The sequence below is a fragment of the Lupinus angustifolius genome, chromosome LG08 (assembly GCF_001865875.1).
Source record: "Lupinus angustifolius cultivar Tanjil chromosome LG08, LupAngTanjil_v1.0, whole genome shotgun sequence".
Taxonomy (NCBI): Eukaryota; Viridiplantae; Streptophyta; class Magnoliopsida; order Fabales; family Fabaceae; genus Lupinus; species Lupinus angustifolius.
Genome location: NC_032016.1, coordinates 1,656,673 through 1,669,210, shown reverse-complemented (window position 1 = coordinate 1,669,210; position 12,538 = coordinate 1,656,673). Strand labels below are relative to the sequence as shown.

At 31.3% G+C, this 12,538-nt stretch overlaps 1 protein-coding gene across 1 annotated transcript; it reads left to right on the top strand.

Annotated features, from left to right (window-relative positions):
• LOC109354870 (beta-hexosaminidase 1-like) lies at nucleotides 3,552-11,921 on the top strand. The gene is made up of 15 exons (XM_019597659.1): nucleotides 3,552-3,993; nucleotides 4,093-4,176; nucleotides 5,172-5,207; nucleotides 5,432-5,543; nucleotides 5,644-5,714; nucleotides 5,855-5,985; nucleotides 6,356-6,372; nucleotides 6,591-6,639; nucleotides 7,158-7,258; nucleotides 8,955-9,014; nucleotides 9,754-9,787; nucleotides 10,485-10,583; nucleotides 10,900-10,959; nucleotides 11,050-11,300; nucleotides 11,609-11,921. The coding sequence occupies exons 1-15, from the start codon at nucleotides 3,595-3,597 to the stop codon at nucleotides 11,782-11,784; spliced, it is 1,680 nt and encodes a 559-aa protein (XP_019453204.1). The 5' UTR covers nucleotides 3,552-3,594; the 3' UTR covers nucleotides 11,785-11,921.

Sequence of the window (12,538 nt, the reverse complement as noted above, 5' to 3'; positions counted from 1 at the left end):
GTGGTGTATTCTTGACACCAAAAGCAAAACCAGAAAACTTGGTGTATGAAATCTATATGTTGAGAGAATTTAAAAGGAAATTTAAGCTATGGAGGTGGAGGAGTTTGAAGAATCAATTGATTATGGGGATATATATGAGAAATATACAATATTGTCATGCACAAATATAAAAGATAAAAAATTTCCACTATAAATAAATAAAATAATCAAACAACTATGAGATATAAAGTAGTCTATGCAATTTGTGCAAGTATCATTTAGTATGAGTAAAAGAAGTGTTAATATATTCTTCATTCCCTAATCGACTCTCGAGCCCAAATTTCTAAATCAAAGAGCAAAACATTCCAACAAGGGGTAAAAGGAGGGTTTCTACATTTAAACCACAAAAATTTAGTGGCTACTCCAACCCATCATGTAAATGGTATTCAACAAAAAATCAGGGTGCAACCTAACCCATTTCAAATAATTAAATGATTTCATTAATAGAAGAAAAAAAATATTAATCAAATTTTAGTCAAGAATAACTGTGTAGTCTAATTTCTTTATTGTACTTAAAGATACATAAAAGTAAGATAAATGGTTGTCAGACAAAAATTAAAAAAATATTATTTGGCTTTAATAATTAGTTTTTTTAATAAAATAAACTAATGATATAAAAGTTCATACAATTAGCGAGGATGTCGTTTTAATACGGGCTGGTGATCTATTAATATAATTCCCGATTCATAATTAACTTTCGAGCTCGAAACTCTAGTTCAATGATCATTATTTTCTACGTTTTTATTGCAAAAAATGTAATGGTGACTCCAAATATTTGGAAGAGGTTGAAATTTTGTTTTTCCAATGATCCATAAAAAATAGGGTTCCTAAAATAATGAAATGAAGCTGCATCTTTCAACAAACTTTGCATATAAGGTTGTAAATTCAAATTCAAATAAAATCAACACTTTGAAAAAAGTTGTGAGATTGATCCATTTGATATAACAATAAGTAAAATTAAGTTAAGAAGCTCAATAAAAGGCTGGTTTTATGTCTTGTCATGTAAGTGTAAGGACACATGTGTAAAATGGAGTCTCAAGTTGCACTGCCAAGCATGAAGATGGTTCATGGTGGAAGATCAAGAACAATAAAGAAGTACATCAATATATATATAGTTGGTAAATTCAAAACCAATTTGTCTCCTTTATGTGATGCAAAATGGACATTCGTGGAAGCGGGCAAGTGGATAAAGGAAATAAAGAACTGTAGAAGAATAACCCCAAAAATTTTAACGTGGAAATACCTCATCAGTGTGAGAAGGAATCAACCACAGGACCTAATCCAGAAAATATCTCCAATATAAAAAGTATGATTATAATATTTGACTATATCTTACAAAGAGAATAACACTCTATCTGACCCAAAAATGATGAAAATATAAATTATCTCTAGTATCTCACTAGGAATACAAGTCTCACACTAAGTGGATATAAACTCTCTCACTTTCTCTCTATTGTTCTTTCTCATTTACGTGTTGTATTTATTCCTCACACGTCCCCTATATATAGTGAAGAGTGTGAGTATAATTACATATATCACGGATACATGCAGGTACAAGTACCATTATACTCATACTCGTCCATATATACAATGAGTACTTTAAAAAACTCATTTGTAAAATTTATGGGTACCCATTTATGACCCATGTCTGTATAGATAAATAACATTATTTTATTAGGGACAAAAATACCCTTAACATAAAGAGAAGAGAAATAAATAAAAAATTATTATTGGTTATTTTTAATTTTAATAATTTGTAAATTATTATAGGTGTGTGTATATTTTATCATGATATCCATTTTTAGTTATTTAATTAAAATAGTTATCTTTAAATCTCTTCTTAAAATGAATATGAAAACCTATCATTTTAATGCTTTAAAATTTATTATAATATAGTTTAGAATGTGTGATTCAATCATAAAAAATTAAAAAATGAAATATAATTTTCATAACATTAGGCCAAATTGTTATGCATAATAGTGTGGTAAAATTCTATCTAATTGTATAGACAAAGAAAGCAAGCAAGCTTCACTTACTTGTGAGGGACACTTTTGACATTTTTGAAAAAATAGCTTTCTCTTCCATTTTCTCCCCCACAAGATAGGAGAACCAAATTTAGTAGGTTATACTTTTCTTTCTATTTTCTTATTTTTTTTCTTCTTAATCAAATGAGAGAAATTCATATTTTCTATCTAACTCCTTTCGCTACTTCTCTTTCTTCTCTCTTTCTATTAAACCAAATTAAAGGTGACAAAATTATCTACAATCCATCTAAATCCGAAAAAATTTAAATTTATGCAAATTCATCTACTAGAGTTAATGGATTTACATGGACATAATCCAATAAATAACTTTAGTAATCAGTGAATTTGAATTGTTATCTTGAAAAATATTTTTAGTTCAAATTGAAAAAATCAACTAAATTGGATATTCATCCATCCAAATCCATAAAAATAGAGTCATAGGTGAATTGAAATTCATTCATTAAGTTTGGATATTGATGGATTGAATAATTTAAAATATAATTTAAATTGATTTTTAAGAGTTGCTGAATAACTTTCATCCATTCATTATTACTGAAGTACTCGCCCATAAACCAAATCAAGGTAAATGTATTAAAAGTTGAATAAAGGTTTGGGAAAAGAATGAAATTTGTTAAATAAATCAATAATTCTTATAAGATATATTCTATGAGTCTTTGGTTATACTTGTATAAAATATTTTACATATTTATGTAACAATTTTAATTTTTTTCTCTATTTGCCCATTAAAATTTTCGACCATGATTATTTTTTTATCATAAGAGGCTATGAATTAATAAGCAATATTAAATGTGAGTAATATTTTAGCATTATAATTATCATATAAAAATTATTAAAATTAGAGTAAATTACACTGACATTTCTGAGTTTTAGTGATATTACATAAATCATCTTTCACTTTTCTACACATACATATACCCTAATTTATATACGTTCATTATACTCACTCCTGCACGAGAAATAAGTGTAATATATTAAATAAAAATGTGATAAATTCTATTAAGTTAAACAAAGTATGGTATAGCATAAAGATAAATCCAAACAATATACAAGTTAACATATCTTCATTATTTTTTGATACAAATTTTAAAGAGATACTATTTAAATCATTGTTATACTATAATGTAACGAACGAAAAAAAATAAAAAATGTACTGACTCGTATATTATTGGATTTGTCTCCATAACATATCATATTCTAATCAACTTAATTACGCTCATCGCCTTTTTTATTTAAAAGATTACCATTATTTCTTCTAAGTGATTTATGTAATAATTTTGCTAAAACTAAGGGGGTGAGTTTAATTTACCCTTAAAATTAATTAATCATATTAATATATTCAATTTTAATGAAAAGTATATCATTATAATATTAACAAAACAAATTTTCTTCCCAATTAAATTAAGAAATTCATCTTGAAACTACTATAAATATTTATCACCATTTATTTCTCAATCAAACCTTTTTCAAACACCAAATCCTTTCTTCTCTCTATCACACACCTTCACAAACCATGTTCATATATACACACAAATTGTTCCTTCTCATTTTTCACATTCTCTTTCTTTCTCAATCTTCACTTGCTTTAGAACCCTTAAATTCAACAACCCAAAATCACAATGATCATGATTCATCATCCCCAACATATATTTGGCCACTCCCTGAACATTTCAATTTTGGGGATGAAACAATTTCTGTTAACCCTTCACTTACACTTTCTATTGTTTCAAAGGGTGATGATGATTCTGAAATTGTAACCAATGCTTTTTTTAGATATAGAGAGATTATATTCAAGCATTGTAGGAGTAATGGATTTGGTTTTGATAGAAGATCATTGAGGGAAAAATTGATATCTATTTCTTCATATGATATTGAACAATTGAAGATTATTGTTCATTCAGATAATGAAGAGGTTCTTTTTTTTTTTTTTTCATGTTTGTTAAATCAATTTGGTTTCTTTTTCATATTTTGTTTCTGGGTTTTGAAGAAAGATTGATTTTTTATTTTGCAGCTTCAACTTGGAGTTGATGAAAGTTATACCTTGAAGGTTTCAAAACCCAAAAGAAAGTCAATTTTAGGGGAAGCCATAATTGAGGTTTGTTACTGATTACAATTTTGTGGATTTCAATTATTGTTGCTGTTTTTTTCAATTCAAATGTTGGACAATGTTTTAATGTTTTTGAATGTTTTCATTTATTGTTGAATAACTCTCCCTTTGATTGAAACTCTATAGTGTAGTGTGTATATCATCACTCTCCATTTCTAGATGCAAAAGGTTGAATAGATGGTAACTTCTTTTTCTGTTTTTTTGTGTGGAAAATTCCCACTTTCCCATACTAGGAACAGTATAGTCAAGAGATTTAATCATCTTTCTAAGAGTGAGTTTGTTATATATTATGTTTTCGGTTTTAGTTTATAAAATGTGAGATTATAATTTGGTAAGCTTATTTTGCATATTTTAGCTGAAAACTGAATATAAACTAATTCGTCTAGATAAGGTAGAAATATCATTTTTTTACATAGTAATTTACAAGAAAAATGGTATTTAAAATAAAAGACAATATAAAAACAAATACCAATATGTAAAAACAACATGACAAACATTTTTAATATAGAGTTTGGTGGAAGAGTAAATGAGAAGGGAGATAACCTTTAAAAATTAAGGGTAACATGATAATTGACATTTCAATAGAAAAATAAGTCAACTTTGAAGTAAACAACCCACAATGGAAGAACTTCAATTTTTTGTTTTTTTCCCACAAAAATAAGCTTAGTTTATAATTTGATAGGTTGTCAAACATACTTGTGCTGCAACTTTAATCTTGTTTTTTAAAAAATAAGCAAAAACTACAAACTTTCGCATAAACCAAACAAACACTAAGAGTAGTAATTTACTCAAGCTTTGGTTGATTGAAGTATTTTTCGTAAAGAATGCTTGACTTACTAGTGTTGGAATATGAAAAATAAAGTGAATGAAGTGAAGTATGTGTTCTATTCTTTAACTCTCTTTATTTTAAACCAAAAATGTCATGTACATAGTCATTATTTATGGTTGTTAGTCATCTAACATATTGATTCTTTTTATCGTAGGCAAATACCGTTTATGGTGCACTACGTGGATTAGAGGTATAAATTGGATTGATATATCCATAATCTACTCCTACTAGAACATGTTCCTTCTTATACCTTTACTTTGTTGATCTTCATAATTGATGTTTTGTGGAAGTAACAATCCTAACATGTGTATATAGTGGCATTTAGATGGTAAATTGCGTAAAGTCTTAGTTATCGATACTTTTAACCTCGGCAAACGAAAACTGAACTATTGTTGTCTTTTAATGATGCACCAGACATTCAGTCAATTGTGTTCTTTTGACTATACAACTAAAACAGTACAAATACACAAGGCACCTTGGTCCATCAAAGATAAACCTAGATTTTCGTACCGTGGGCTTATGATAGGTGAGATGCGATATTTCTAATGAGAAAAGTTTATGTTATGTGAATGATTTTATAGTATGATCAGATGATATTGATACATATTTTCTCTATGTTTTTGCAGATACATCAAGGCACTATTTACCAATTGATGTGATTAAGCAGATTATTGAATCTATGTCCTATGCCAAATTTGTAAGATATATGTTACGAGTTTCTTTCGTTTTTTCTCCATGTTGTTTGTGACAATTACAGATCAAATAAGCGTCATCTAACTAGCATTTCATGCTGTTTTGTTTCATGCAATGCTGAATACAAAAAATTACACTCCATAGAATGTTCTGCATTGGCACATCATTGATGAGCAATCCTTTCCTCTTGAAATACCTAAATATCCAAATTTATGGAATGGTTCATACACGAAGTGGGAACGTTACACCGTAGAGGATGCATATGAAATTGTCAAGTAAGAGTTACCTTATCCAAATTAGATTTTATTTTTTCTTCATAATTTTCGGTGCGAAAGAGAATTTATCAATGCTCAATGGAACAAGTTGAAATATATTATCTACCAAATCCTTGCTAAAATCATCTTTGCTTCAAACTTCCCATCTGCAGATAATGCCGGTACTACAACTATTCTATGATAACTGGGAATTGTTAACCATAAAATTGTATTAGAAACTGAAGAGAGGGTAAAAATGGGTTATCAATGGGAAATATGTCGTTATATTAAATTTCTACTATATAGTGACTATCTTTAATTGAATTTCGTAATCTATCATTGACGAATATTGTGCTTTCTTTTCCATGTTTCACCCTGTGTTGATATAAAGATTTGCCAAAATGAGAGGTGAGTTATCTTGAAAATCCTTTTGAAATTTACGGCACTTAATATCCTCAGCATTCATCATGGTTTCAGATTTTTACCTTTGCTTGTCTACCATCTTCTTACTCTCATGGAAAATCGGTTTATGAAAGTAAACCAGCATGTTTTTATGAAGTTATTCTTGTGTCTGTTAAAGTATCAATGATCATATACTTAATGAGTGTTTTCTTGATCCATCATAGGCATAAACGTGATGGCGGAAGTGGATGTCCCTGGTCATGGAGAATCATGGTAAAGCACATTTTCATGTTTTTCCCCTATAAATTATTGCCGAATAGTATGGTAATAATTGGCTTCATTATTGTGACACATGGAGAACCAGGAACTATCTTTTACGGTTGCACTTTATCATAATTTTCTTTTAAGAAAGACTTAGTTTACCATAGAAAACTTGAAGCTTTCTAGCTTTCAATCTGTAATTCCATTAAGTTCTTCATTTGAAGAAAATTCGATGTTGAACATAGGTTTGTGCTCAACTTAGCCCCCGATGATTCCTATATTGGCCATCTAGTTCACAATTTTGTCTATTATAGCCGGGGCTCATTATTTTTTTTCCTTTCTAAATTTGCTTGGTCCGATTATTGTTTTGATGCCAAGCACTGCATTTAATTTCTTAAGTATTAGTCAATTAATTTTATTAACATTTCTCCATCAATTTAATATTTCTACGGACAACTAGAGGTTATGAGAAATATTACCAAAAAAATTTGTTCACCATAAATATTTAAGCTTTTTTTCTTCCTGTGTAGGGGAGTTGGATATCCTGAAATTTGGCCATCACCTTCTTGCAGGGAGCCACTAGATGTTTCAAAAACGTTTACTTTTGATATTATTTCGGGTATTCTTTCAGGTTAGGTTCCTATGTACAACTTTCAGTCACCGTTTTCCGTTTTTTTTTCTCCAAATTTGTGCACTACGTATAACAACTTTCTCCTCTAGTGAGTATTGTTGATGACCTCATGAATTCACAGTAAATGTCATCGCAGCTCTGAAGAGTTTACGGAAAACAAATTCAATACTGTCTGTAACTTGACATGTTTACAGTCTATTAGAGACACCATATTAATATTAACTTGCAAACTACTTATCTTTTTTCTCTTTTAGTTTGACGGTCTCAACGAAATTTCTCTTCTATTTTAACATGGTGATGATACCTTTTTTTTACCCGACTATGCACATGCATAGATACGTCATTTAAAAGAACGGCTAGATCATTGTTTAATGAGATTGGAAGAAGGCATTAAATTTGTTATTTCTTGAATTGATAATTTTACAAGTTGAACTAAAGCGTTTATGATACAAGTCCTGGCTGAAAATCAATTTACCCGACTTTATGATGTATGATACAAAAACAGTGATGTATTATTTGCATATCTTTAGAATATTTTCTATACTTTAGTAGTATTATCTGCTTTTCTTTTTATAGGAAGTTTGACAGTGGGGTGAATTAACTTATGAAATAGTTCGTGATTAACAAATATCACTTTTATAGGCTGGTGCAAATTTTTTTTTAGTAACTGTACAGTGCATTCTTTACCCCAAAAAAGTGCAGTGTATGTACTATTATTAGCGGGTCGGTACAACCGATAATGCAGAAGTCAGAATAGAGTGTAGGTGGGGAAAAGGATAAGAGGAGGAAAGAGGGAAATATGGAGAGTGTGGAGAGGGAGAAGGGAGGAGAGGAAGAACCGAAAGATCTGAAGGATAACATGATTCCAAATATTGACTGAAAATCTGAAGTGTATATAGCAGTAGATAGCGAAGCCACCGGTAGTTTTGATAAATGTTAAAATTGATTGCCAAGTAGTCGAATTTAACGGAGATACTAATTTATTAGAAAATATACTAAATAGTAATAAATACCCTACCTTTGATGAATTTGTGAATCACAAATTTGGTAGCTTTTGTATGCCTAATTTCCTTTTTCCGTAAATCAATATTCCTTCTTCTCTTTGTCGCTTCGAAAATTGGAATGTGTATGGGAGATATTAGACACAACATAGAAGTATAGGTTTGGAGGGATTAACAGATATAACTCAAGACTATGTACTCATTGTTATAAAACACCCATTCCATGAGATTAGAAAACTATTATGGAGATGTAAGATTACATTTTAAGATCTAATGAGTATGGATAATGGTTTTCTCTGATCTACTTGAGTTGTTTCGGCTTGGATGGGTTAAAAAGGATACGACGAGGAACTCAACCGATGGTGGTTGTGTGCTGGATAATAGATTACAAATTCAGATGATTGATTAACATTATGGAACACCAACGAATACCGAGTAATCCAATTCAATTTATTTTGTAACATTTTTAGTCATTGTCGTGATTGCACATGTCTACCAAACCGCAAGGAAAGTACTCAATAACATTCTAAAAGGGTACAAATACTCCAATCGTATGCATTTTAACTTCTTTTTACAAAGTTATCAATATTATGTTGATTGATCGCATTGATCAAGTGTGACCAATGTTTGTGTAGCATGTTCTCATCTCTCTCATTCATAACTTAACTATCTTTCTCGTTTTCTAAATTTTGCAGATATGAGAAAGATTTTCCCATTCGAGCTATTTCACTTGGGTGGTGATGAAGTTAATACAAGTGAGTACGCGTTTTTCCTTCTTGCAACTTACCAAAGAACCACTTGACATAGACACGTAGTACCTTAAGCTGTTAAACTAGGAACTAAAAATGGTTTTTTTATCATTTGCGTAACTCAAAGTTGGGGATAGATGAATCTTCCACGCTGTTGTTTAAATCTACTCACCACAAACTTCTCATTATTTGAAATCGGAATGCTAATGTTCCGGCACTGCTCAATAACAACTGATATTGTAGGTTGATAATGTTAGTTGTTGTGAGTTGATTTTCACTCTGCTAAAGTTATGGTATAAATATATAATCTAATTAATATATTCTGAGGGTACAGGCGCAAATATTATTCTTTGAATGGATAGTATTTATCTTAAAAATCTTTAGTTTAAAAAGATTTTATAATAATCTGTAAGTTATCATAAAAAGCAAACTGATGGAAACCGGTATTCCATTGCTTAGCAACAGTGTAGTGTTATAGAACTTCGACAATCGACGGTATGCACCTCCCAATGCCCAAAGGCCCCAATTATCTATACAAAATGATTAGATATCCTCACTTTCTAACCCCCTCTTATTTATAGGCAACTTGCCTTGTTTCTCTAGCTATCCCGGCCCGAAACTAACTCAACAACAGATTTCTAACTAACTGACTCGGGGTTACCTAAACTTTGCATGATTATTGCAATTCTGAACTATTTGTATCAATGCTTTTATTTATTGATGATAAATTGTTTTATCTTGACAGCTTGCTGGAGAGAAACTCCTCATGTAAAGGAATGGTAATAATCCAAACTTGACATACTCATTCATTACCTTTTTTAATATCTTTTTCTTGCTTAAAGCCATTTAAGTACCAACAAGGCGTTGGTCTAGTGGTGTAAGGCCCTGTTAGATCCCCAAGATGACCAAAAGGTCAAGGGTTCGATCGAGAGTGACACTTTTTGGGAGGGGCAGTCACGCATCCCGAAAGGGATTAGTTCCTTACCCAAAAGGTGAGGGGATACCCGTGGCAGTACAAAAAAAAAAAGCCATATAAGTACATTGGTTTTTGGAAACACTTGTAAATTTATCATGCATGGAGATCTTTGAAAAAGCATGTCTTGCAAAAATTAATTTCAAATCTCATTTTTCTTTACTATGCAAAGCTTAACAGAAAACAATGTTAATCCTGACTGAATTACTGGATCTGGTTTTCCTGTTATCTTGACTCGGTTACCAGCATGTGAAGGTGAAAAAAATTAATCGGGGACAGATTTTGTTGCTGTATTTGAGTGACTTGAGTTATCATCCTTTGCAATCAACATAAATTTTGGGATTATTTGCTCTGAAGCATTCATAACAAATTAGATACTCAAAATTTACTAAACACGGAGATTCGTTCTGAAAAGTCAATCATCATGAATCATATTTATTATCAATGTACTTGCATAATATTTAGATGTGGCATTCGGTATTTTGACCATAACTCAAATGCAGGCTTCATAATAACAACATGACTGCTAAAGATGCCTATCAATATTTTGTATTGAAGGCCCAGGACATAGCCATTTCGAAAAATTGGACTCCTGTGAACTGGTATGATCCGTAATTCCGTATATAAATGGCATTATCACATACGAAACTGATTTATATCCTTGATTTGTCCTTGATTGCTATTTCATCCGGGTATCCTCTTTCATCTACTTCTGTTGAAAACGCTAATGAGTATTTCAAATATCGCTGATAGTTTGCATATGCATCAAACCGTATATTGTCTATGTTATCATCTTCTGAGTGAGGCTTCTACTTAGTAAGGTCTGAGTATATCAATAAGTAATGCTTGTATTTACTGAACCGTATTCCTAAAATGTAGATTCAGTTTTTAGACGTGACTTTTTTTGTTGCATCTCAGGGAAGAAACCTTCAATACATTTCCAGCAAAGCTCCATCCGCAAACTATAGTGCATAACTGGTGAGCTTACATTTTTACATGTAGTTTTATCGTGGTATGAAACTCGAATGTCCGAGTTTCAGAGTAAAGTATTTCAAATAAATATTGTAGGTTGGGTGGCGGAGTTTGTGCAAAGGCTGTTGCAAAAGGTTTTCGGTGCATTTTCAGTAATCAAGCCTTCTGGTATCTTGACCATCTAGATGTACCTTGGGATATGGTCTATACTGCAGAACCACTAGACGGAATAGATACAGACTCTGAAAAAGAGCTTGTAATCGGTGGAGAAGTTTGCATGTGGGGTGAAACCGCTGATGCATCCGATGTTCAGCAAACAATATGGCCTCGAGCCGCCGCAGCCGCAGGCAAGCATGTTCTCCTGATGCGAAGTTTTTCACCATTCTTTTATTGTTTTCGTAGTTTAACTGCTAGAGTCTGCTCTTGCCCGTTAGATATGCATGCCTTCCTATCAAGTTTTGAACATCGTATTTGACACCATATATATTTATCTGTCTCTTCCTTACTTTTCTTCTTCATATGCATGCAAATCTCTTTCGGAATGTTTTCACGGAGAAAGAATTTATTTTAGAAAGATAGGAGAAGGATCGGATTAGTATATGCCGTACCCGTGATTTTGGTTATGCGAAAATTAATCACTCCTTATTTCCCACAGAACGCTTATGGAGTCCAAGACATTCAACTTCTGCAGAAAGTATTACCTTGACGATATTGCCTCGATTTAAACACTTCAGATGTCTGTTAAATAGACGAGGGGTTCCGGCGGCTCCGGTGACAAATTTTTATGCTAGAAGGGCTCCTGATGAACCAGGGTCATGCTATGATCAATAATCTTTATCTAGTTTTAAATGTCAGTCTAGTGTGTTGTGTAAGTAACTGATGTTTATCTACCTGATGAGCTAGAATTGTTATTTGTGTATGTCAGTGCACTCTAAGTGAAATAGTAACAGCATAATGTAATTTAAGTTGTTTGGTGAGTTGAATAAATTATATCCATTTTACTTGATTTTCGATGTGTCTTACGGTGTGTTTGCGAGTTGAGTTTTGGAGGGGAAAGATGGGAAAATGAAGGCTTCAGAGCCATTTCAGAAGTGTATTTCATGGCTCGGAAGGTTTAGGAGCCATGAAATATACTTGTGAGGTGACTCTCAAGCCTTCTCGTTCTCTTCATTCCCCTCCAAAATTCAAGTTCCAAACTAACCCTTAGAGAAGGGAAGTTTAGGAATGAGATGGTGGGACTGTTAATATGTACTAGTGAGTGTTTGATATTGTTTCTTATGGAAATATCTAAATTCGACCGAAAAAATGAGCATATCGATTTAGTCCTTAAGAAATGAAAATTTCATTTTTGGTTTGAAATTTTTGAAGTAAGGATCAAATTAATCTTTCATGATAAGTTTTAGCGAATGTTAGAATGACTCAATTGTATTACTTTTGTTTGATAATCAATGATGGTTAATAAATCAATGATATATGATTTGTTGATACTATAAAAAACACTTACACTGTTAGTATATACATATTAAATCGTTAATTTATTACCACGTCCAAATATTTTGGTGAAGATATGGGTTTCTAACTCTTA

Coding starts and splice junctions, on each gene's coding strand:
- LOC109354870 (XM_019597659.1), top strand. CDS start 3,595: ATGTTCATATATACACACAAATTGTTCCTTCTCATTTTTCACATTCTC. Junction 3,994..4,092: donor TTCATTCAGATAATGAAGAG/GTTCTTTTTTTT, acceptor TTTATTTTGCAG/CTTCAACTTGGAGTTGATGA. Junction 9,788..10,484: donor ACTCCTCATGTAAAGGAATG/GTAATAATCCAA, acceptor ACTCAAATGCAG/GCTTCATAATAACAACATGA.